This window comes from Chiloscyllium punctatum, chromosome 6 (assembly GCF_047496795.1).
Source record: "Chiloscyllium punctatum isolate Juve2018m chromosome 6, sChiPun1.3, whole genome shotgun sequence".
In the NCBI taxonomy this organism is placed as follows: domain Eukaryota; kingdom Metazoa; phylum Chordata; class Chondrichthyes; order Orectolobiformes; family Hemiscylliidae; genus Chiloscyllium; species Chiloscyllium punctatum.
The window spans coordinates 34,238,532-34,264,807 of record NC_092744.1 but is presented as its reverse complement, the minus strand read 5'-3'; the positions used below and the strand labels follow the sequence as shown (position 1 = coordinate 34,264,807).

The 26,276-nt window shown below is 39.7% G+C and overlaps 1 protein-coding gene across 8 annotated transcripts in view; it reads left to right on the top strand.

Annotated features, from left to right (window-relative positions):
• Nucleotides 1-26,276, top strand: part of rubcn (rubicon autophagy regulator) — a 60,365-nt gene that overhangs the window by 1,990 nt on the left and 32,099 nt on the right. For 6 of the 8 annotated variants that reach the window (XM_072572378.1, XM_072572384.1, XM_072572383.1 and 3 more), the window contains exons 2-8: nt 2,106-2,259; nt 4,111-4,194; nt 11,979-12,126; nt 13,182-13,288; nt 17,043-17,202; nt 20,439-20,969; nt 25,299-25,343. In XM_072572378.1, coding sequence (XP_072428479.1) covers nt 2,106-2,259; nt 4,111-4,194; nt 11,979-12,126; nt 13,182-13,288; nt 17,043-17,202; nt 20,439-20,969; nt 25,299-25,343 — 1,229 coding nt within the window. The remainder of the gene's footprint in view (nt 1-2,105; nt 2,260-4,110; nt 4,195-11,978; nt 12,127-13,181; nt 13,289-17,042; nt 17,203-20,438; nt 20,970-25,298; nt 25,344-26,276) is intronic. The other 2 variants (XM_072572380.1, XM_072572381.1) reach the window with 1 other exon arrangement.

Sequence of the window (26,276 nt, the reverse complement as noted above, 5' to 3'; positions counted from 1 at the left end):
CTCCCTCTGGGTGCTGCCTGACTCACTGATCTCTAGCACTTCTTGTTTTCAGTACAGATTCCAGTGTCTGCATTATTTTTCTCCTCCATGCTGTTCTGTTGAGTCCTTTCTTGTCCTGCCATAGCTACCCTGTTCCTGCCAGCTAAGCACAGACTATTCTTATTGGATCACACTTGGTAGTTGTTCAGATCTCTTCCCTAGTGCCTTTTAATAAGGCAACCTTTTTTTTCAAAAATAGATGTCAGGATTAGGCTAATGAGGTTGCTATAGGTCACCATTTTGTAGTCATGTTGCCTCTTAAATATATTTGAATATATTTATCACATGTAATGAATGGTGACCTCCAAGTAAACTGCTGATAGTTAATTTCATTTTCAGCACTGATCCCTCAACTGTACTCCAGTCATATGATCGCATGAAGGTGATCTCGTAAGATGCAGAGTTTGTGACCAACTATTTGTGCAATGCTCATTTTAGTCAGATTAATTTTTATGTTTACTATGGTTATTTTTTTTAGCTGAAGCATGGTATCATTTTGTTTGGTAGTCTTAAAAGAATGTATGTAACTAGCTTAAAGGAATGCAAATTATTGTCATGCTCGTAACTGTCCGACAGTTTCTCTGGTACTGCCTTTTTCAGGAGTTGACCTTACTGAGAGACTCGAGTGGCTCAGAACCAGTTTCCCTTCAATATTTTGCTGCTGTTTCTGTTGCTTTTTTTTTACTGATTTCCCCAGTTGTTTGCATGATTGGTCTCATTTCCTTATTATACAGTAAGGTATGAGTGATAATTCACTTTCATGGAATTAATTTATGTTGAAAATTTTGTTAAAGGAATCCTCTCCCATGCCTTCATGGTCATCTGTGTACCCTTGAGTCTACTTTAATATATTAAGTACTGTCCCTTTTAATGATGTTGTCCAGAAGGAAGAATATCGTCAAAATTGTTTTAACTTTCTATTGTCTCTTGATTTCAACGTTATTACTTGATCCTCCAATGCAGGTTGCACATCATTTTGGATGAGCCAAATAACGTATGTTTTTACTCCTAAGGGCGTTTACATATTTTTTCTCTTTTTGTATGTATTTCCATGTCTAATCTTCACCTTTTCAGTTACTGCTGAATCTGTTGATGGAATTATTTGATGTTCAAGTTTCTTTTGTGCTCTCCTTCCACTCTTCTTCCACTCTGAATTGTAGCCAATTGAGTGCTACAATCTGCATTTATTGCTACTGCAATCCTTGTACTGTGATCCCTGCATTTGTGATGCTTTCCTACCCTTGTGTGCTCTTTTAGATTTTTAGTTTAAAACTATTTGCCTTTGTTCTTGGAAATTGTTGACCGCCTCACCACACTATTTCAGCATTCGGGCCTATGTTACTGCTTACATACTTCATTCCTCCATAGCTTGTGTATTTTTTCAGCCACCAGTTTATTGATTTTTGGAATTCCCTTTTGCAATCTTAATGTCCTACTCTCTATATCCCTGGTTTTAAACCCTCTTTGATAGATAAGACTGGATGCTGAGGTTTATCTCCTAGTTTCATTCCATGGTTTCTTTTGATCTCTGTTCAGTTATGATGTTTGTTGTGATATCTATTTTAGGAATATTAAATTGTTATGTTTTAAATATGTTCCATATTTAAGTACGCAATTTATCTGCTAACTTTGATTTGCTGACTGGCTTGCGACTTGGAACAAATTTAAATGTGCTGTTCAGGCTACTATTCTGGATCAATGAGGTGCATTGAAGGGACTGATCCGCAGTAAAGGGAAAATGGTAATGTCAGCTGCCTAGTCTCTGTCCCATTTTCAAGATTGGTTTATTTGACTTTTCTTGATGGTACAAATGTGTCCACATTATAAACATCTTTGGGCTATTTGTACTGTTAAAATGGTGCAAAGTGTAGGAGGTACTAATTAGTGATTATTGATTGTAGAGGTAAAATCACTTGTTATTTTGCATAAGGATGCCATTATTGGTTGTAATTGAGTGTGGTATTGGAAATGGGTCAAATAACAGCTGAGCTTTGAATCAAGTGTACATGAAACAACTGGCTAAATAATCTGTCTTAAGTTTGCAATTTTGTTTTGTTCATTTGCAGACAAGAACAGTGGAAACTCCTGGGAGGTCTGAAGACCACTGCGGAGGGGCTGCTGTCAACAAATAACCCCAATGTTTGGTCTAAGTATGGAGGTTTGGAGCGTCTCTGTAAGGATATGAACAAGATTTTGTGTCATGGACTCCTGGAGGATGAGGTCTCTGTTTTTGTAATGTATTTCATTTGGGTAGATAGTGCTCTTATCAAAGCTTAATGACCTTATTTGTAGTAGTAAGCAGAACTTGGTCAATTGAATTATCTAGCCATTGTAAACCGTTACATGTAATCTGCATGATCACACTCTTTTTGGTTCACACTCCACACATTCCACTGAAATTATTAAACTGGTGAAGGATTTTTGGTTAAAAATAACCTTTTTTTATAAATGTATTCAGAATCCTATGGAGGAGAATTGTACATGGGAGAGAGACTACAATAGACTGTTTTCTATTTGGTAATGTTATTATTCATGCTCCTTGGCGATCATTTTCTGAATTATGTTTTCTGCTATTGGTAGGGTAACATTGCCTTTAACTCAAACTTTTATAATTGAATTGAATCTGCTTCTCTATGGTTGGTAACATCTGCTTGAGTCGGCTTCAGTTAATCTGAAAGTCTCCACAAAAGTTTGCCTGAATGACTTAAAAGTCTCTTACTGGTATACTGCACTAGCTTAATTGAATGTAATGTGAAACGAGCAGTTTGTTTTCAAATCTTTTTTGATTCGGACTATTCTCATAGTACACTCGTTTTTTTTTTAAAGCCTAATCTTTATCATCTTTGTTCAGCTCGAGCACACAGACGCACAAACCTCCCTCCCACTCAAGATATTCTGTCATGTGTTAATGTGAATGCAAGGGAATGCGTATTAAAATACTAATTTAAAAGCCTGACAGTTTTGTGGATAGCTTGAGTTGTAACTCAAATGCTAATAGTAACTATAGTTGATTTAGTCTGTTTAAGCTAATTTTCTTTATCCAGTGGTAACTTTCGGACATCAACTGGAGTAGATGGTTTAATCCACCAGGTTTTAATGTATTACGCTTGTACAAAGGTGAAAGTTTAACACTAAGCTTAAAATATTCTTTGCTGTGCGACAGTGCTGAAAGGTTTTGTGTTGTGAATTTGTTTTTCCTTGTCAAATGGATTTTTGAGGATCAGAAACAAATAATCCTGCACATATGTAGAATTCATAATTTGTCAGGTGAAGCTAGATGTTTCTTTCTTAATTTTTGTGGTGTCCATTTGAAAGTGGATATTATCTTGCATAATCTAACAAGATCTAAGGTTTAGATGTCATCAGCCACTAAATTTTGCAACATTGTATTTGAAATTCAGATAACTAGCTCCCATTACTTTATTACGTGTGTGCTTCTGCAGTACTGTGTGACTCATACTGCAGATGTGGGGATTTTTGCTCACTGTTTAAAATCATAACATAGCAAAAATAGCTCCTTACCGCGCTGTATTTCCTTTCTCTTACTGGGGAGTTCACCGGTTCAGCACATTTACATAGCTCAGTTCAGGAACTTGATGAGTGACATCCATACATGTAAGGAATCTTTTTCAAAGGAGTTATGGAATATTTTGCTTTTGCATTTGTTGTTTCCACCTTTCTCTAAATCCTCTGCATTAAGTGTGACTATAGAAAGCAAGATGCATTTTATCAGGAAAGTAAAACTCAAATATATCTGACTGGTCTCATATTACAAGACCAGAAAATAGATGTCTAAAGAAAGGTCTTTTGTGAAAAGTAACTGGTTCTAGGTTTATCTGTTGTTTGTGCAAGTTGTAACATTATTATTTTCACTTGATGTTATTGTTCTTGATTAACGATCAGTCTTTTAAACCTGAAATAAGGAACTAGTTAACTGACTTCAAGTTTTTCTTGTGCATTAAAGTTTACTGAGACTTGGTCAAAGAAAAATTAATGGTGTGAAGTGTAAATTGTTAATGCTAGAGAGTTAATTATGTTGATATTTAATTAGTTTTTCTTGCAATTCACTAGGTATATGCACAGCATAAAGATTACTGGCAATTTATAACTAATTGCCACTGGGTCAGCCCTAGCCTTGCTAATCATATTGTTCAGGTAAGGCACAGGAAGCTGAATGCTACCACTATTAAAATTTAAATATTTATGGTTTGGCTAATCCTTTGACATGGTTTTGTATGCAAATAAACTTTCCTTTATCATGTTTATTGATTAATTGCTGTGCTGTTTATTTTAAAAACAAAAGCTGCTGAAGCAGGTTAGTCTGGGTGCTGTTTTCAGTACTGAAATATAGGTTTTCAGAAATATTGTAGGTTTTCTTGCAACTAATACTTTACTGTACATAGTTATGACGTGGAGAGAAGTAGTTGAACCAAAGCAGCCTTTCTAACACAGTAAAATTAAACCATTGAATGCCCTCAAACAGTTGTTTCAGTGCTTTCTAACCAGACTTTAGAATAACCAATACCAAACTTTGTGAATAATTCATTTCCAGACATCAGTTTTGTATCTTAAGAATAATTTATTAAATACAAATTGACATTTGCAGAGAAAACAATTAAACAGTATGCTAAGTTGACACCCAATGAAGGAACAGCACTCTGAAAGCTAGTGCTTCCAATCAAACCTGTTGGAATATAACCTGGTGTTGAGATTTTTTTTTAAACTTTGATTAGTGTCTTTGCTTTAAAATTGAGGTATTTGTTTTCAGCCTCAGTCTCTCAAAAGACAAATATAGTTCAAGGGTCAAGAAAATTATAAAACTGGCCAAATTACTGGAATATCCTTCACAATGCTTTGTTCACAGGCATAAATGTGGACTCCTGTGCTGTTTTTTTTTCTGAAATATTGATCAGGCCACCTTCTTGATTTCTCCCAGGCAAAGGCAGCATTCTCCCTTTTGGCTTCTGAAAGCTGGGATATCACATTAGGCAGGGGCCTTTCAAATCTTCATGCTGTCTCAGCAGCTTTCCAGATCCATTTCTTGGAAAACTTAACTTCACAAACAAGTTGAAATCTGTTTCTGCCCTCACTCTCCCCAAGACCTCAGTCACCATTCAGCAACTGCCAAGTGCTTGAATGTCCTAGATATTGACCTCATCAATACCATCTTCTGCGATCTGTTTGAACCTGGGGTGGGGCAGGGGTTACTCTCTGTTAGAACCTTTTTAATCAAGGCTCAGCCTGCAATTAGCCTCTAGGTCTGGCACCTCAAACAGAAATGCTTGACTGATTTGTTCTTTTAACCCAAGCTTTCCTAAAATCGATCAGTCATTTTCAGTTCGGAATTCAGAATTGATAACAGTAAAATAAAGAGGCTGTACATCCTAGGGCTGTTTTCTCTGGAGTATTAGAGGCTGAGGGGTGACCTTATAGAGGTTTATAAAATCATGAGTGGCATGGATAGGGTAAATAGACTGTCTTTTCCCTGGGGTGGGGGAGTCCAGAACTAGAGGGCATAGGTTTAGGGTCAGAGGGGAAGGATTTTAAAGGGAACTAGGGGCAATGTTTTCACGCAGAGTGTGATCTGTGCATGTAATGAGCTGCCAGAGGAAGTGCAGGAGGTTGGTACAATTACAGCATTTAAAAGGCATCCGGAGGAGGATATGAATAGGAGGGGTTCAGCGAGATATCAGCCAAGCGCTGGCAAATGGAACTAGATCACTTTGGGATATCTGGTTGGTTATGGGCAAGTCGGACTGAAGGGTCTGTTTACATGCTGTACATCTCTATGACTCTATAATTAAAAAATCAGCAAGGTATCTAACTATATATTGACAAATATGACTTTATAGTAGCAGTTTTCACTTGCAAAAAATTTTAGTGAGGTACACTGCCTCCCGTTCCAAGAAATAATTGTTCTAATTTTTCAACTTTTAAAACCTTGTAGTGGTCTTTCAAAATCATAAATTCAAAGTTGGTTTGTTTTGATCTGGCAGTGTTTTTTTTTAAAAAAAAAGGCATATATACAGGCCCTTCAGCTCTCCAAACCTGCAGCAACACATTTTGCCCTTCCATATTAAACCTTTCTTCACTTACAGTATCCATATTCCTCTGTTCTCTTCCAATTCACATTTGCCTGGGTGCTGCTTGAATGCTGCTATTGTTCCTGCTTCCATCACTACCTCTGCTGGCACAGTCCAGTCACTCACTACCCTTTGTGTGAAAAACCTGCCTTGCACGTCTCTTAAACATCACTCTCTCATGCCTTGAACCTATATCCCCATGTAATTGACCCTGTCACTCTGGGGGGGGGGGGGGGGGGGAAAAGCCTCATACTTTGCAGTCTATCCTTGCCATTCGCAATCTTAGAAATTTCTATCAGATTGCCCCTCAACCTTCTGTTTTCCAGTGAAAACAAACCCAGTCTGTCCAATTTTTCTTCAGAGCTAAAATCGTCCATACCAGGCAGTATCCTGGTAAACCTTTTTTTTTGCACCCTTCCCAAAGCATCTTTATCTTTCCAATAGTCTGGCGACCAGAACTGTATGCAATATTCCAAGCGTGGCCGAATTAAGGTTGTATAAAGCTGCAGCATGACTTGTCTATCCTTATACTCAATGCCCCTTCCAATGAAGGCAAGCGTGCCATAGGTCTTTTTTGCTATTTTGTGTGCTGCCACCTTCAGTGATCTGTGGACTTGCACTCCCAGATCTTTGTGCATATCAATACTTGTAAAGGTTCTGCTATTCATTGTAGAGTTTTCACCTGTGCTTGACGTTCAAAAATGCATTACCTCGCATTTGTCCAGATTAAACTCCATCTACCCATGCCTTCAACTGTTGTATATCCTGCTGTATCCTCTGACAGTTGTCCTCACTTTCTGCAACTCCTCCAATCTTTGTATTGTCCATAAACTTATTAGACCAGCTATATTTTTTTCCAAATCATTTACGTAGATAATGGACAGCAGAGGTCCCAGCACTGATCCCTGTGAAGCACCACTCGTCGCAATCCTCCGTTCTGAAAAGCGTCCTTCCACTGTTGCCCTCTGCCCTCTATGACTATGACTAAGCCAGTTCTGTATCCGTCTTGTCAGCTCACCCTGATAGCATGTGACTTCACCTTTTGTACAGTCTTTACCGAAGACCATGTCGACAACATTGATCGCTTTTCTCTCATCAATTATTTTTGTTATTACCTCAATGTTTGATCAAGCTAGTGAGGCACAACCTCCCCAATAATAATAATAATAAACCATGCTGTTTATTACAACTCAGTCCATTTGCTTCTCAGTGCGTATACATCTAATGACTTCTTGTGTTGTGGCAGTTACAAATACTCTGAACTAACTGAAGTAAATATGTGGTGTTATCATAAATGAAGCATCAGTTGATTATAGTCTACTTCGCCTCCACTATTATTCTTAATCTTTACCAAAAATTGGTATTTCTGTAGCTACCTGTGTAATAATAGCTCAAACTTTAGCTGAAACTGCAGTGTATTAAAAGCCATTAAATTTTTTTCCCATTAGAAAATTGCTGTCGCTGTAATTTTAGGCCATATGATAGTGATATTTTTCTGAATAATTTGAAAATCATGGCATGTGAATTACTGTTTGGGCCGACATGGCAACTACATTTCTTAGAGACATTGCTGAGGATATCAGAGTATCAATGTTTGCAACCTTGTATATCTGTTTTCTTTTGCAATTTAAGCTTGGACATCAGAATCCTGAATAGTCAATCTAGCTCTGACCTCCAGTTTGTACTATATTAGTGGATGCACTGTTGTTGTTTTGATGCAACAAGAAATGTTTTATTAGCAAAAAAAGGTTCATTTTAATATCAACACTGAAAGTTAAATCAGACTTGATTAAAATTTATTTCTAGGAATAAAACTGAATAATCAGCATTGGACTTGGTTTAATTGTATTTTAGAATAAAGCAAGTGATGTTTATAAGATCCTGAACAGTTTTCAGAAGGCAAACATAGAAATCATGTTTCCTTTTGAGAGGTCAGGACTCGGGTACACCATTGAATAATTAAGGATTGCCCCTTTATGATAGTGACTTTGGTGCATGCTGCTTCAAAAGGCATAAGTAGTTGGATCATTGATTCTCTTTAAGACAGAGATAGGCAAGAGAATCAAAGTTCCTAAAAGTAGGAGATGGGAATGTGTAGTTGTAAGCATGATCTTCCTGAATTGCATACTTTGCTCCTAATTCATGTGATCAGATATATTCTGATGGAAACTGATCAAAATAGCTCTTCTGAATTTCTACAGCATTTCTAGACCTTTTTTCTTTAGTCTGGCCTGTCGGAGAAGTGAAGCGACTGCTGGTCTAATTTTGTTGGTACTATTTTAGAACACTGATTAACATATAACTGTTCTAACACAATAGTTAAACCTTTTAAGATAAAAACAGTCTGCAGAGCAATTTTAAACTCATTAGTTAACCTATTTAAAATGAATTCATGGTCATTGGGTATATTCAAAGTGGTTAAGTTTCTAGATGTCAAAGACATGAAAGGGTATGAAGTAGAAGATTAGCCATAACCAAGTTGATGGAGCAGATTTGAGGGGTCAAATCACCTACTCTTATTTCATATGTCAAAATGTGTAGAATAAAAGCTCAAGTTCACTAGATAGACCTTTTTAATGTGGTTGCCAGTTTTCTTATGCAGTCCCTATGTAGCATGGATTCTGAGGTTGCTTATCAATCCAATGCACAGTCTGCGGGCTTGCCCACGTGCTGAGCAGGAGGTGGTTGTAGTTCAAGAATTGGGTGGAGATGTTTTGAAACCCATGAAGTTTCTTTTTCACTCCCAGAAGTCTCCTGCTGCAACAGAGTTCAGATTAATTTGAATCTGATGACAGATATACAAGCCATAAATCCTGCTCAATGAATCTGGTTTTGAGTGATTAGATTCCCTACAGTGAGGAAACAGTCCACTCAGCCCAACAAGTCTACACAGACCCTCCGAAGAGTAACCCACCCAGACCCAGTTCCCTCTGACTAATGCACCTCACATTATGGACAATTTTTAGCATGGCTAATTCATCTGACCTGCACATCTTTGGACTGTGGGAGGAAACCCGGAGAAAACCCATGCGGACACAAGGAGAATGTGCAAACTCCATGCAGTCACCTGAGGCTGGAATCGAACCTGGGACCCCCATGCTGCGAGGCAGCGGTGCTGAACACTGAGCCACAGAGCTGCCCAAAAGAGTGCTCTGACACTGGACAAGATGCCTTAAGAGAGGCTTCTGCTGTTTGTTGTCATAATTTATTGTTACATGTATTTATGAAAATACAGTAGTATAAGGTGCCATAAGCCAGTGCCATCTTCATCACGTAAATTATAAAAACAAATTACACAAAGGACAAATTTCATTTTTGTTCTATTCATGGCTGCTTGATTTCTGAAGTGGCTACAGAACATCACTATACTCAACAGCAGCCAAGGCTGTCCCTGAGGCCGTAACACTAAGGAAGAAGCATGCTGACGCAGCAATCGCTGACTAGACCCAGAACGTCGCTTCTGCCACAGCCACTTCACTGCCAATACTGCAGCCACTGCTACCGTAGCCAGGAGACTGCCCCAATTCTTGAGGACTGGGACCCATTTCAATTTTTGAGAACTGATTGTCCAACTTAACTCTCGATGACTGATCGCCTTTCTTGGCACCAGATCTGGAGGGTCTTACAAACGCAGTGTTGGTGGTACTTCTGAAGTGCCTGACCTAGATTGCCTAAGTTTCCAAAGCGCAAAAGTATGCGGGGAGCACTGCCCAGTAAACAATGATTTAAGTTTTGTATTTGAAATCTTAGTTCATAAAGTCATAGAGATGTACAGCATGGAAACAGACCCTTTGGTCCAACTCATCCATGCTGACCAGATATCCCAACCCAATCTAGTTCCACCTGCCAGTACCCGGCCCATATCCCGCCAAACCCTTCTTAATCATATACCCATCCAAATGCCTCTTAAATGTTACAATTGTACCAGCCACCACCGCATCCTCTGGCAGCTTATTCCATACACGTACCATCCTCTGCGTGGAAAAAGTTGCCCCTTGGGTCTCTTTTATATCTTTTCCCCTCTCGCCCTAAACCTATGCCCTCTAGTTCTGGACTCCCCGACCCCAGGGAAAAGACTTTGTCTATTTATCCTATCCATGCCCCTCCTAATTTTGTAAACCTCTATAAGGTCACCCCTCAGCCTCCAACGCTCCAGAGAAAACAGCCCCAGCCTGTTCAGCCTCTCCCTATAGCTCAGATCCTCCAACCCTGGCAACATCCTTGTAAATCTTTTCTGAACCCTTTCAAGTTTCACAACATCTTTCTGATAGGAAGGAGACCAGAATTACATGCAATATTCCAACAGTGGCCTAACCAATGTCCTGTACAGGCGCAACATGACCTCCCAACTCCTGTACTCTTTACTCTGACCAATAAAGGAAAGCATACCAAATGCTGCCTTCACTATTCTATCTACCTGGGAGTCCACTTTCAAGGAGCTATGAACCTGCACTCCAAGGTCTGTTTGTTCAGTAACATTCCCTCGGACCTTCAAGTGCTTTTCTGAATTTAAAGTACAGCCACAGCTGCCAGCTAAAGATCAGGCTGTTTCAAATATAACAATTGGCTGTTAAATGGATACCTGAGTTGTGGTTGCTTTGACAACAATTTGAATTTAACAAATTAGTTTAAATTATGCCCAGGATACCAAAAGCCAAAGGAATTTGAATTTTCTTGCTCTGACACCTGGAAACCAATCAACGTACTAGAATTTAATGTATTGGGTGGTATATAAAACCCGGCATTTGGAAAATTGGACGGAAAGAAACTGCAACCGATTAGAGCCAGAGAGCAACTGCCCATCTATTTTCTAGCTCTCAAAGAAATTAGAAGCCACACTCTAACAAAGGTACCTTTTTCATGTGAAAAATACTCGTAGTTTTAAAAAAAAGACCCAGGGGGAATCACCAGCCAGAAGAGTGACAACACTGATAAAGACAGATTGTGTGGTCTTGAGATTAAGTTCATGTAATGTTTAATATACTGTTCCAATAACACACATACTATCTGACCCCAATTCTAAAGTAATAAGTGGTTAAGAAAAGTGGGGGGGTCTTGGATTTCTGAATAGTTTTTGCTTGAAGTTCACTATTGGAGTTACAAAAAATAAATTTTGCTTTTAATACTGGAATTTTGGAGTTCTTTTTCCCTTCTCCACACCCCCCCCCCCCCCCCCCCCTCGCCTTCCGCCTCCCCCCCTCCCATTACCAGGTGAGTTTTTCTTGGATGTTTATAACATGAGTGACTCTAAGCAATTTTGGTTATAAAAGTGGGACAAATATCAAAACAGTAATTTGAACAGCAGCGATGAAGGGAAAACCTGAACTTTTTTGAGAGAAGAAACAACTACCGAATTGTCAATTGCATATATAAATAAATATCCCTCTCTCATTCTTGTTTCTCTATCTTCATTTTATTGCCATTTGCACTTTGTTTCAGTAGAGATTCTCTTTGTTGAGATGGTGGGGCTGTGCCAATTCTATTCACATTTGTTTACCTGTAATTGAAGACTAATTCAGATCTTTCTCTAGTACCGATGTGGAAATGAAAAGAGCAAATAGCCTTTTTTTCACTTAAAAGGGAAGAGATAGGTGTATGCTTTATTTTGGGCATAATGAGGGGGGGAAAAAAGGAATTGGGCAGAAGGCAATGTAAATCCAGAAGTATGAACTAGATGATGTCAATGTTGAACTTTTAAAGCCACTCAAATTCGAGGAGAAAGACCGGGAGATCCACATATCGCTGTGAATAATGACCCCTGTTTTTCCAAACAGGGTCAAGGTATTTGATTTAAGGGTAAAACAAACTGAAGCGCACAGTCTTATCGGTAAATACACTTTTTGTTTTTCCCTTTAGATTATGGAGAGTGATGTGCAATCTATCCCAAAGAGTAATCCACAAAAAGCACAGTATTGGCTCCATCACAGCCTTCAGTTCCACTGCCTCTCATCACAGCTAAGGTCATTGCTCAGTGACTGTGAATACACAAGGAAATTTTACAAAGGTACAGTGTGAGTTAATGTACTTTAAACTATAATGTTGTAGATTTGAACTTGACTTCCATAATATCACAATAGATCATCAATATACCTAGTTGAATTTGAGAGTTTGAGGCTTCAGGTTTTCAACCTCTAACCCATAAATTGGATGCGTAGGTATAATTATCTGCAGTTGGGAAACAAGTATTAATTGTAAAGATAAAAGGTTAATGCTCACAATTTGGACAGTATTGTGATTAGTAACAATAGCAGGATGTCTTGGTTGAGAAAATGGAGCCTTCAAGGGATGTTTGTTCAATTTCAATTTGCACGGAAAATCAAACTTGAGGGCCAATAATTTCTTGACTCGCACACCATACAAGTACCAAAAATCGTCAGTTGGAATCAATTATAATATGCAAGTCTGTTGAGCTTACATTGACATGTTAACACTGTTAAATCAAGGTTCCTGGCTTTGTACTGGGAGTTCCAAGTTTAAAGAGAAAAATGACCAAAATGTTTCTTGATTACATAGCATATTTCTGTACTTGAGATGCTGATGTGATAGGACAAGTTTTAGGAGAGAGTGCACCAGTGGTGCAATGGACACGAGCAATAAAGTGATTTGCGTATAAGAAAGGATAATTACTACTACAAAGTGGCAGTGTACTAACATTACTTCAAGACAGTAGGAATCGACTTTGTGTCAATTGCATTTTGAGATTACATTTTGGGGCTGCTTTTAAATATAACTTTTAAAATTCAAAGTCTACAAAAAATGAACAGTAGCTGTAGTCATTTTTCATTAGATTTTGAAATAAATGTTCATACCAGCTGATATAATAAGTGACAAATAGCTTAAAGTTTTTAAAGTGTATTAGGCTACTAAATTAAAAACATGCAGATTGTTGACTGTACTCAAAGATAAAATCACATGAAACAGGACTTGAAACTAAATGTTTTCGAAGAAATGAGTTGTTAAACAGATTCCTCAGTGTAGAGAAGACCTGTTGATGGATGTCTTTTGCCATAACTTTCCACCTATAAAAGAAAATCATTACAGGCTGTTTATCTCTTACAGATACTGCTTTTCTGTTGAGCAATCCCCATGTGACTGCTATGTTCCAATGTTTGGAGGCTGTGGAACAGAATAATCCTAAAATGTTAGCTCAGATTGACACATCCGTGGTAAGACCGGCTTTTTCCTTAGAAAACAATTAATTGTATGGACAGGTTAAAACGCTGTCTTAAACGTTTAAATAATATTTCTAAAGCAAACTGACTTTGACCCCAGGCTCACTTCAGGCCACAGAGCTGGTTCTATACTCTCGTAGTTTATGTATTTATTTTTTTCTTTCTCTTCAAATTCTGGATTTATTTGATGGTGCATGGTATTGGAATAGTTTTTAGCTGTCTAGTATCTTGTTTAAGTGGTTCATTGTCATTTTGATTTTCCCTGTGAGGCTATTTAATTTTATTAATTTCATAGTTGTCACGATGTTAATGACACGAGAAGGTATGTCATTTGAACATCAGGAAGCTTACTTATATTTCTTATTAGACGGTGCGCTGACTCTTTTTGTAGCCCCTATGCAGCATGGCTTGCTGAGACTTTCAGACACTCTAGCACATCCTTTTGGTTTTCCTGCTGTCCCTTAATAGAATTCGGCTTGTGCTATATTCCTTGCTTTGTAAAACTTGACTCAATAAAATGCCCTCATTGTGGGGAAATTGGTGCAACCTTTCAGCTTAGTAAATGCACAGGAATGTTGAGAGATTTCAAAATTGGACGTTGGGGCTACAGAGGCAGGGATAAGGATTGTTATTTTCTACCTTTTATCATCTGGTTTTTTTTTTAGTCAGATCGTGGGATATGGTCTTAGTAGCTAGGATTTATTGCTGTGGAGGAATTGGTAATAAGCTGCTTGCTTGAACTACTGGTGACACTCAATACTGTTTGGATGGCTGTCATAGGATTTTCACCAAACAACAATGCAGAAATTGTGATATAACGCAGTCAGAATGGTATGTTGTTTTGAAGGGGAGTTTGCAAGTGGTGGTTCCCTTGCATCTGCTACACTTATCCCTCTCAGTTCTAGAGATGAAGGGTTTGGAGGCTACTGTTGAATGAACGTTGGCAAGTCACTGTAGTGCATTTTGTAGATGGTATGCATTGTTGTCACTGTGTAATGTTATGGAGAGTTAAAGTAATCAAGTTATTGTTCCTTGAAGAATTTTAACGCATATGTACTCTATCTTGTATCATCAGTAATAGTACTGAAGTTGAACATTTGCTGGAAGAGTAAAAATTAAGTGGTTTTCCAGCAACTATTGAGACCTTAAGTGTTGTTTTTACTTGCATATCCACTTTCACCCAAAAATGCTTGTTAAACCTTTACAGTGTTTTTCTTTTGAACAACTTGATTGAAGTACCCATCTGGAAATGACCTAGCTGTGGATTTACTTGGTTATGTAGCATATCGCTGTATGTCATTACAAAAATGAGTAAGTTTTGGGTGAAACCCCAATGCACTGTCAAATTTCATTTTTTAAAAAAAAATTGCTTCGTGGTAGTGAATATGTTGCAGTGAGCATTGACATGTACACGTTACTGACTTCGGTCTGTTGATGCTTAATGCACCTCTTGTTTATGGGTAGACAAGCTGGTTTACATAATTAAATCCTGTAACCAGATCATGAATATTGTGCTTTGAGAATCTGAAAGATATTTGAGTAAGCTGATTGCATCAGGTTAATCCAGTTGTTTTTGTGAAGACCATTAAACTGTAACAAGCATGAGTAGAATTAGGTCATTTGGCCCATTAATGTCTGCTGCACCATTTGATTAGGTCTGATATGCTCTCAAATCTATTCTCCTGCCTTCTTCCTGAAATCCTTGATCCCTTTACTATCTACCACTGTTTTAAACATACTGAAAGACTTGGCCTCCACAGCCTTCTGTGGCATTAAGTTCCACAGATTCACCAGTCTGACTGAAGAAATTCCTTCACATCTCAGTTCTATAAGGTCATCCCTTCACTCTGAGGCTGTACTCTTGGGTATTGGGTCTGATCTATTAGCAGAAACAATTTCTCCAAGTCCACTTTATTCAGGCCTGTCAGTGTTTTGTAAGTTTCAATGAGATGATAATGTGTGCCTATAGCACCTGTTGTTTCATTTTGGTCTCATTGTGCTGTATGCAAGAATAATTGTTTAAGTTAGAACATTTTAAAAGTTTAGTTCCCAGGTCTATGTTCTGAATGCATCTTCTAAATGTTCAGACCAAAACTGTTCAAGCAATGGCCAAATGGCTTTAGCGCTAGAATACTAATTCAGACACCCAGGTAATATTCTGGGGACCTGTTTGAATCCTGCCACGGCAGATGGTGGAATTTGAATTCACAAAAAATCGAAAATTGAGTCTAACAATGACTGTGAGTCTTTTGTCAATTGTTGGAGGAAACTGTCATCCTTGTTTGGCCCACATGTGACTCCAGACCCACAGCAATGCCCTCTGGCAGTTAGGGATGGACAACAAATGCTGGCTGAGCCAGGAATGTCCTCATCCTTTGTTATTTCCAACCAAAAAAAAAGGAAAGATAAATCGCTGAATTAAATCTTAGAATTGTCCACAATACACTTTCTAAGCACTAAAAGCTTAGAGAGCATAAAGAGGATGTTTACCAAGGATGAGGAACTTCAGTTGCAAGTGTAACTCGCGTGCCAGATGGTCAGACCACATTTGGAGTGTTGGGTGCAGTTTTGAGCCCCAAACCTCAGGAAGGATGTACTGGCCCTAGAGTGTGTTCAGAGGAGTTCACAAGAATGGTCCCAGGAATGACAGGTTTAACATACGAGCCATGTTTGAGGACTCTGGGTTTATACTCGATGGGGTTTAGAAGGATGAGGGGGTGCTCTAATTAAAATAGTACTGAACGGCCTAGACAGTAGATGTTGGAAAGATGTTTCTATTGGTTGGAGAGACTGGGACCCAAGGGCATAACCTTAGAGTAAAGGGTAGACCTTTTAGAATGGAGATAGGAGAAACCTCTTCAGCCAGAGAGTTGTGAAACTGTGGAATTCATTGTCACAGAAGGCTGTGGAGGCCAGGTCATTGAGTAAATTTAAGACTAAGGTAGGTTCTTGGGAATCAAGCGTTTTATAGGCAGAAAGTGGGAAAACAAGGTTGGGAGATTTATCAGCCAGGGTTGAGTGGTGGAGTAGACTTAGGCTGAATGGCTTAATTTCTGCTCCGATGTCTTACGGTCATATACTTTCAAGATTAATGAGGCTTTGACAGAGCAGATGATGAAAAAAGTATTTCCTCTGGCAGAGGGCACAGTTTTAAATAGTTGTCAAAACATCTAAAAGGGAGAAGAAAATTCTGTTTTGCGTTATGTTGTAGGATGAGGAACCTTGTCAAGAAAAGTGGTGGAATCTGATTCTATAAATTTCTCAATGCATTTTCAAAGGATAAATGACGATGCCAATATTAAGGACAAGGAACAAAAAGATCAGAATGTAAGAATAAAAATGACTGACTGGTCTTTCCAAGTGTTAGCACAGACCATAGGCATCCTGTGCTGAAAGTTTCTGTGAAAACGGTTGGAGTACAGAGTTCAATTTCCAAAATGTCGTAAATTGGAAACAAGCTTTGTATTTCGTCTAAACCTTTGGCCATATTTGCACAGAAGTGTTTTCTGTGAGGAGTCAAGCCTCTAACAAAGCCAACTGCGAGGAAGCTTGTGGCTAAAATCAGTGGTTGAACATGCAGTAGGTATAAACTTAACTGTCTTTCAATAGTGTTATTTTAAGGAAACAATAATGAATTAGCTTATTTATAACAACTTGAATCAATCAAGTTAAACATTTTGTTTTAAAGCTCTGGAAGATTTGCCATAATCTGCTATATTTGTCATCTTAATATTTTTATAATGTTTAGTTTGCAAGGAAGTGCAATTCCTCCTTACCAATGGTGAAAAGCCAAAGTCTGACTGCTCTTCCTGGAACCAAGTGTATGCCCTCTGTAGGGGAGTGGCAGAAAAGGCATACGACCTCATATACCAACCTCTTGGCTCATTCTACCAATTTGCATGTTTCGGGTAAGAGTAATTTTAAACGTCTTTATTTTTAGACATTTTCCTTCCCTTCCCTTCCCAGGATGATAGATGTAAGAGCTTTTTGTAGAAAAAAACTTGAGCGTAATCTCAACACTTCCAGAAAGTTAGGTAAAATGTTTCCCCTATTTCAAACTTCTTTTGAATATTGTTAATCAGCCAATTATATTCAGCAATCTGAGTTTTCAGCTGGTTATTTTGCTTGTTTGATGCTTGATGTTATTCATTCCCTTGTGTGTATCAGTCTGTACCTCTTGCCAAAGTTTTTTTAAAACCTGTTTTGTTACTTTTTCCTCTAATGTTCTTGAAGTCTTAAGAATAGTTTGTCATGTTTTTCCAAAATCCTCTGGCTTAAGAGTTTAACTCTTTAGGCTTACTTACAAGTGTAATGTATGTAAATAATGGCCCAAACGTCATTGATCTCAGCCCTTGATCTATATATTGGTCTAGATTAGATTCCCTACACTGTGGAAACAGGCCCTTCCGTCCAACCAGTCCACACTGGTCCTCAGAGTAACCCACCCAGACCCATTTCCCTCTGACTAATGCACCTAACACTCTCTGGGCAGTTTAGCATGGCCAATTCACCTGACCTGCACACCTTTGGACAGTGGGAGGAATCCAGAGCATCCGGAGGAAACCCACACAGACACGGGCAGAATGTGCAAACTCCACACAGACAGTCACCTGAATCGAACCTGGGACCTTGGTGCTGTGAGGCAGGAGTGAGCCACCATGTCTCGATGGTTGGTTTCTCACTATCCTTTACTTCTGTCAGCTGGAAGCAGCAAGCAGAGAAAAGAAAATCAAAATAAAAATGTTGCCACCAGAGTAAAGTTTACATATTGTAATGTAAAGTGATTGAATAATAATGAGCTATAAAAATTAATGTTTGGACAAAAGTCAAAAATAAGCATTATGAATATTCATGTAAATCCCCCTTATGCTCGCTTTCTATATGCTAGTCTTATTGAGTTCTTTGTGGATCTTTGCTTTACTCAATGAAAATTGATATGGATCAGACCAATAATTTTATTGTCTTTACAATCATGAACTGAGCATAACATAAGAACATGAGAATTAGGAGTAGGCCATCTGGCCTATGTTGGCTACGTAGAGCAGTTGATCTTCCGTAACTACACCGGCACCACTCCCCACCCCTTCCTCCGCTACATTGATGACTGCATTGGCGCCACCTCGTGCTCCCGTGAGGAGGTTGAGCAATTCATCAATTTCACCAACACATTCAACCCAGCCTGAAATTTACCTGGACCATCTCTGACACTTCCCTCCCCTTCCTGGACCTCTGCATCTCCATTAATGACAACCGACTTGACACTGACATTTTTTTACAAACCCACCGACTCCCACAGCTACCTGGATTACACCTCTTCCCACCCTACCTATTGCAAAAATGCCATCCTGTATTCCCAATTCCTCCGCCTCCGCCATATCTGCTCCCAGGAGGACCAGTTCCACCATAGAACACACCAGATAGCCTCCTTCTTTAGAGCCCGCAATGTCCCTTCCTACGTGGTTAAAGATACCTTCCAATGCATCTCGTCCACATCCCGCACATCAGACCCCACCCCTCCAACCATAACAAGGACAGAACGCCCCTGGTGCTCACCTTCCACCCTACCAACCTTCACATAAACCAAATCATCTGCCGACATTTCCGCTGCCTCCAAAAAGACCCCACCACCAGGGACATGCTTCCCTCCCCACCCCTTTCCGCCTTCCACAAAGACTGTTCCCTCCATAACTACCTGGTCAGGCCCACGCCCCCCCTACAACCCACCCTCCCGTTCTGGCACCTTCCCCTGCCACTGCAGGAATTGCAAAACCTGCACCCACACCTCCATCCAAGGCCCTAAAGGAGCCTTCCACATCCACTAATATCATTTATTGTATCCGTTGCTCCCGATGCGGTCCCCTATAAATTGGGGAGACTGGACACCACCTAGCAGAGCGCTTTAGGGAACATCTCCAGGACACCCGCACCAACCAACCACACCGCCCTGTGGCCCAACATTTCAACTCTCCTTCCCACTCTACCGAGGACATGGAGGTCCTTGGCCTCCTTCACCACTGCTCCCTCGCCACCAGATGCCTGGAGGAAGAAAGCCTCATCTTCTGCCTCGGAACACTTCAACCCCAGGGCATCAATGTGGACTTCAACAGTTTCCTCATTTCCCCTTCCCCCACCTCACCCCAGTTCCAATCTTCCAGCTCAGCACTGTCCCCATGACTTGTCCTACCTGCCTATCTCCTTTTCCACTTATCCACTCCACCCTCTCCTCCCTGACCTATCACCTTCATCCCCTCCCCCACTCACCAATTGTACTCTATGCTACTTTCTCCCCACCCCCACCCTCCTCTACCTTATCTCTTCACGCTTCAGGCCCTCTGCCTTTATTCCTGATAAAGGGCTTTTGCCCGAAAAGTCGATTTTACTGCTCCTCGGATGCTGCCTGAACTGCTATGCTCTTCCAGCACCACTAATCCAGCATCTGGCCTGTTGAGCCTGCTCCGTCATTCAATCAGAACATGGCTGATCTTTTCATGAACTCAGCTCCATTTACCTACTCGCTCACCATAATCCTTAATTCTCCTGCTGTTCAAAAATCCATCTATCTTTGTCTTAAAAACATTTGAGGTAGCTTCAACTACTTTACTAGGCAGGGAATTCCACAGATTCATAACCCTTTGGGTGAAGAAGTTTCTCAACTCAGTCTTGCGTCTCCTAGTTCTAGTTTCACCTGCCAGTGGAAACTGTCTCCCTGCTTCTATTTTATCTAATCCCTTGATAATTTTATATGTTTCAATAAGATGCCCTGTCATTCGTCTAAATTCAAATGAGTATAGTTGGTGTCTACTCATTCTCTCCTCACAAGCCAACCACCCTAATTCTGGAATTCACCTAGCACACCTCCTCTGCACCCCCTCCAGTGCCAGTACATCCCTTCTCAAATAAGGAGACCAAAACTGTACACAGTACTCCCTGGTGAGGCCTCACTAGCACTGTATACAGCTGTACTGTAACCTCCCTATTTTTAAACACCATCCTATAGCAATGAAGGACAATATCCTGTTTGTCTTAATTACCAGCTGCACCTGCAAACCAACTTAATGTGATTCATGCACAACTGTAGTACAATACCATAAAATTTGTGAAAAAGTGCAATTGCTAATCCTTTTGTCTTTTTTTCTTTTAATAGGTGATGCACCTCAGGATTTCAATAATATCAATAACACTCGGCAAGCATTAAAGAAGAGGGCTAATTTGACATTTATTCCAGATTCAACGGATAAACCAGCATTGGATCAATACTCTGGCATCCACCAGTTTCACGACATCCCTTCTATGGAACCATTTTCTCCAGTCAGTGAGACAACTATTAGTACCCCAGTTAGCCATAGTGAGGATTCTTCAGCTGAAGTACAGGATGAGGGATCAAGTGAAATGGACGATGGGCCAGAGTATCTGGCAATTGGAAATCTGGGACGGAGAGATCGCAGTTCAAGCCAGTGCAGTCATAGCAGTTCCCCTTGTACTGGCAGTTCTCAGACACTAGTTCCTTCTGCCTGGCAAGTTCCTAAAATCACCGTTAGCTGTAGTGAATCTCTGCTGAATCTTCCAAGGCGTTCCAGCTTTTCCGAAACCCAGAATCTGGAACGACAGGCTAGTTTCAAGAAGAGCCATAGCCGATCCCATTCTGATACTGGTATAGCAACAGCAAAGACATCAGGTACAGTGAATTTTAATTCAATGAATTTCATAGATCAAGATTTGTTTGGTGCAAGGTATGATGAGTAGAATTTACATTTGCAGTCAACAAGGAGGTGACAAATGTAATAATTGGTGAATCTGTTGATGAATCATGCTGGTGTGAATAACTGTAGAACGTTTTGCTCTTTGGCCTGTAACTATCATCTGTTTGAAAGGGGATGAAATTCTGCCTGACATTAAGCCTTTATACTTATGAACAGTTGAAATGAAGTCAGAGCTTCTACTCGTAATGATCTCCTAAGTTAAAGTATGAGAGTAGCAGGTGAATATAGGACAGGAGAAATGCTGATTGTTCTTGTGGTTGATAAACCTGTGAGCATTTCCTCTATAAACTCTTTAAAGGTGACATCTTAAAGGAATCTGAGAAGCTGCTTTCGGAAAGGGGAATAGCTTTGAAGATGGAAATAAACTTTATTTTAATTTTCTAGAAGTTGATCTCCAGGACTAATCAAAAGATGACTGATTTGGAAGATGCCAAGAAGAATGAAACACCTGTCAGTTGAAACTTGGTGTTTGTTTGATGGAGGCCTGAGGATGTATTGCTTGGTTTCAATTTGCTGGGGAGGTGGTGGTGCAGCTTTGCTCATTGGGCTAGTTATGCAAAGACCAAGGCTAATCCTTGGGGTCAGGGATTTGCATACCACATAACATATAGAACATAGAACATATGAACATTACAGCGCAGCGCAGGCCCTTCGGCCTTCGATGTTGTGCCGCCCTGTCATACTAATCTGAAGCCCATCCCACCTCTACTATTCCATGTACATTTATATGCCTGTCCAATGACGACTTAAATGTAGTTCAACTTGGCGAATCTACTACCGTTGCAGGCAAAGCATTCCATACCCTTATTACTGAGTAGATGTCTAATAAGCTTCTCGATTTAAAAGCTAGTCTAATGATTGCTATTAAACTATTGTAATGGTTCACTGTCCCTTTTTTTTAAGCAAGAAAACCCTACCATCCTCCCTTGATCTGGCCTACATGAGACTCCAGATCCACAGCAACATTATTGACTCTTAAGTACCTCCTGGCTTAGCCTAGGAAAACTCTCAATTGTGACTAACTTTTGACAGAGTCTAATAAAGAAATGAAATCAGGTTGACCACCCAACTTTGACAAAGGACTGGAAACAACAATGCCACAAATGGCCTTTTCAACCCTGCCAAGTCCTCTGAATTAACATATTTGGGGACTTCTGCCAAAATTAGTTGGAGCTGTTCCACTGGCAGTCAATCTCTGAATCATACCTTGCATCCAGACACTACTATTGCAGTCCTTGATTGTGTTGTCTTACTGACATGGCAATGCAGATGTATACACTTGAGTAGACAGTTGATCTGAGAGATCTTGACATGTTTGACCCTTCGAGCCTGAGGTCATATGTCATATATGTTATGAAGTCAAGCATGGACACAACACCACTTGTTTGCCACTAACAACCCATCTCCAAAAGAGTGCAAAACAAATCTACTTTTTAGGATGGACACAGCTTGGGCGCACTGAAGATGGCACAGGCAGAGAATGTTCAATGGCTGTCGCCATAATTGGCAGAGTAGCACAAATGCTGATTGAGTTGGTTGTGTCCTAACAGACATAGCTACCGATTTGGTCTCTGGAAGGTGATGAGGAAACAAAAAAAATTGAATAACAGACTTGACCTCCCTTCACCAATCTGCCTGTATTGCTGGAATGACAGTATTGTTAGGAGTGATTATCATCGTGTATGTGGCGTCGAAGCCTCCTCTTCTCAATGAGCATTCTCCCAATATCTTGTGTGGTGCCACCATTGTGCTGAATGGATAAATGTTTAGCAAATTCATAAACTCAATGGATATTCATGAAGTATAGTGGCTTTTCAGCAACAGAATTATGTTTGACCACAATCTGCAACCTCATGGCTTCTCGCATCCCTCATTCTAGCATCAACACCATACCAGGGGATTAACTTTGGCTCACTTAAGAGGTCAGGGCATGTCCAGGACCAGTACTAGATGGACCGAAAAAGGAATTGTCAACCTGGTAGATTCATTTGAGATGTGTTTGGACAAATGCATGAATAGGTGGGGAGCAGAGGGATGCAGATGCTTAGGAGTTGGGTGACCGGTTTAGACAGTGGATTTGGATCGGCTCAGGCTTGGAGGGCCGAAGGGCCTGTTCCTGTGCTGTAAATTTTCTTTTCTTTGTTCTGATGAGGCTACAATACAAGACTATTTGCATGTCCAGCCTCCTCTTCAGCAAGTGTTAAAGGCTAAGCGATTCCGCAACCAGTGAACAATGCAAGTTCTACAGTCATCATAGAATCTCTGCAGTGTGGAAGCAGGCCACTTGGTCCACTGAGTCCACACATTGTCTGAAGAGCATCCCATGCAGGCCCACACCCTATCCCTGTAAACCTGCTTTTCCCATGCCTAATCCACCTAACCCACGCATTTCTGGAGACTATGGGACAATTTATCACGGCCAGTCCACCTAACCTGCCCAACTTTTGGATTGTGGGAGGAAACCCAAGGAGACACAGAAAACGTGCAAACTCCATACAGTCACCTGTGAGTGCAATTGAACCTGGGTCTGGACATCAGTAGCTAACCACAGCCACCCCTGCAGCCATATGCAGTCAAAATTAGTAGGAGGCTCCAGAAATATCCCTACCCTGAATGATGGGGGAACCACAGCATATTAGTACCAAGGTCCAGGCTTACCATTTCATATGTCTCTTCAGCCAGAAGTATTACATGAACTTCTGTTTCAGCCTCCTTCTGAGGTCAGTCCCAAGCACCACAGATGTTAGTGTTCATCTCAAACAATATCATTGAAATGACAGCACTGGATATTGGAAAAGCTATGGGGTCAGGCAGTATCCTGGTCATAGTATTGAAGACTTGTATTCAAGAACTAGCCATCTGCTATCCCACTCAAATTCAAACAATTCCATCTATCTCATTATGATTAATTGCTCTGGTGAATCTTGTTCACAAATAGAACATATCCAACCTGACAAACTACTATCCCTCTGTCTACTGTCGCTATTCAGCATAGTGTCAACGATAGCCCTATCAAATGGCACTTAGCCGACAATAACCTTCTCATACCCACTTGGTTTGCATTCTGTCAAGTGTGTTCTTCTGAATTTTGTAGAGACTTGGTCTGAACATGGACCAAAGAAGTGAACTTCAGTGGAGAGATGAGTGTGACTATTAAATTATGATGTCAAGGGAAAACTATGGCATGAGGGTGCCCGAGCAATAATTGAGTTATTAGGAATTGGGAGAGCGGTCCTCCGGACTTGCGCCTAGCACAATGAAACAATCACTGCAATCATTTCAGGCTCAGGGCATGTCTAGAGGAGCTACTCAGGACAGTGACCTAGGCTTATCCATCTTCACCTGCCTGATCAATGATCTTCCTTCTGTCAAACGACAAAAGTGGAGATGTTTGGTGATTGCACAATGTTGCACCATTTGTGACATCTATTTGTAGCAGTCCACAGCCAAATGCAGCAAGGCAACATCTGAGCTTGGGCAGATAAGTGACAAGTCACATTTGTGCCACACAATTACCAAATAAAGACAATTTCTACCATAGAGGTTCAGCAATTGCACCTTTGTTAAATGGAATTACCATTGTTTTATCCCACACTATCAACATCTGGGGAGGTTAGCATTGAATGGAAACTATACCAGACCAGTTACGTAAATATTATGGCTCCGAAATATTAGGAATAGACTACATTCATTGACACCCGTTTATGAATGTAATCTGAGAGTTAATTCATGATTTAAACAGGTTTTAAATGGATGTTTTAAATGCTGAAAAATCTTTCTCCAGTCAAGAATCTTGTATAGGAAGTAACTAAGCAAAGACATTTGTTTATTTATTTGCCTTTAGGTACTATTTTTACAAAACATTGAACATTTATCATGCAAAATATATAATGAGCCAGCTAGGTTGTAACAGCGGTTGTATATTGTGACTAATTTTTCAAGTCTTGTACTGGCTGTGGAAGCCAGTCTTTTGCAGTGTTGGTTTGACCATTTTAGAAGAGGGAAAAGAAACTTAAGGCTGTCTTTGCATATTAGAGGTGATTAGTTACAGCTTATCATCATAGCTAACTTGGCAACAGCGTGAATACGAATGTGCAGTTTGCACAATATTATGGCATTAGCTCAGGAAAGGTGGGGCGGAGGCACTGAGCCAAGCCAAGAGATCATATATTTGACACTGTTCTCTAATCCTAATGTTTTGTAATCTTTTATTTTCCCAATTTTTATTCTTCGGCTTTCTCAAGGGGACCTCCGGAAAATCACTATTATAGTAGAGGACCCAGTGGAAGGTTTGAAAATAGCTGTCATAAGTTTCACTTTCATGAAGCAGCAGCAGCATGCAGTCTTCACTATAATTAATGATAATATCAGTGTCAGCTTCATCATTTTGTAAAGTGCAGAAATGGAACTGGTTGGTGGTCTACGTTTCAAGTTGCTTCAACCAATAAAATTCCCCCATGCACCTTTTTTAAGTTTTTAATTTTTATCGTTTAGTTCAAAATCTCTTTTTTTTTAAAGAGAGTATATAGATATGTCAGTATAGCTTAGTGATCCAAATGAGAACTGGCCTTTTTTCATTCAGATGATTGACCATTTTGTTTTGGAAAAATTTGCTTGTAATAATATTGTTAAATATACATTTAGATTACACTGTTTACATTCTGGTCTGTATAATCCACAAGTGAAAGATATCTGAGTTAAGTGCTTGTTTTAATTGTGCTGATGAAATTTAGCTTTCTGATCAATTTCAAACTGTTTTGCAGTTTCTTGGTTCCTTGAGCAAAGAAATGGCCTGATTTGCTTTTCCTTGTGACTTTCCATGTGATAAATTTAGGTGAAGAATCATGTACAAACTTCTATTGTTATCAGTTTCAGCTTTTTGGAATATTAATGATAGCATAATTTGAGGCATTTTTGCAAGTTTTTTTGAAAAACTTTGTGACCCTTATTAAAAGACAAGATAATCATGTGATTGGGTCATTACATATTGGCCACCCACTTTTTGTTTTATTATTTTAAGTACTCCACTAATTTCAAACTGCCACTGGAGTGCTTAATCAAATTTTGTTGAGGTTGTGGTTCTCTGAGGCTGCTCGCAATGCTTAAAAGTGACCACTAAAACAACCAGAACTCCTAATTTTCTGAATCATGGATCAGTGCCTAACTTTTCAATGCTGGCCTGTCAATGATTGGCAATATGATTTGAGAATGCTACACGGTGC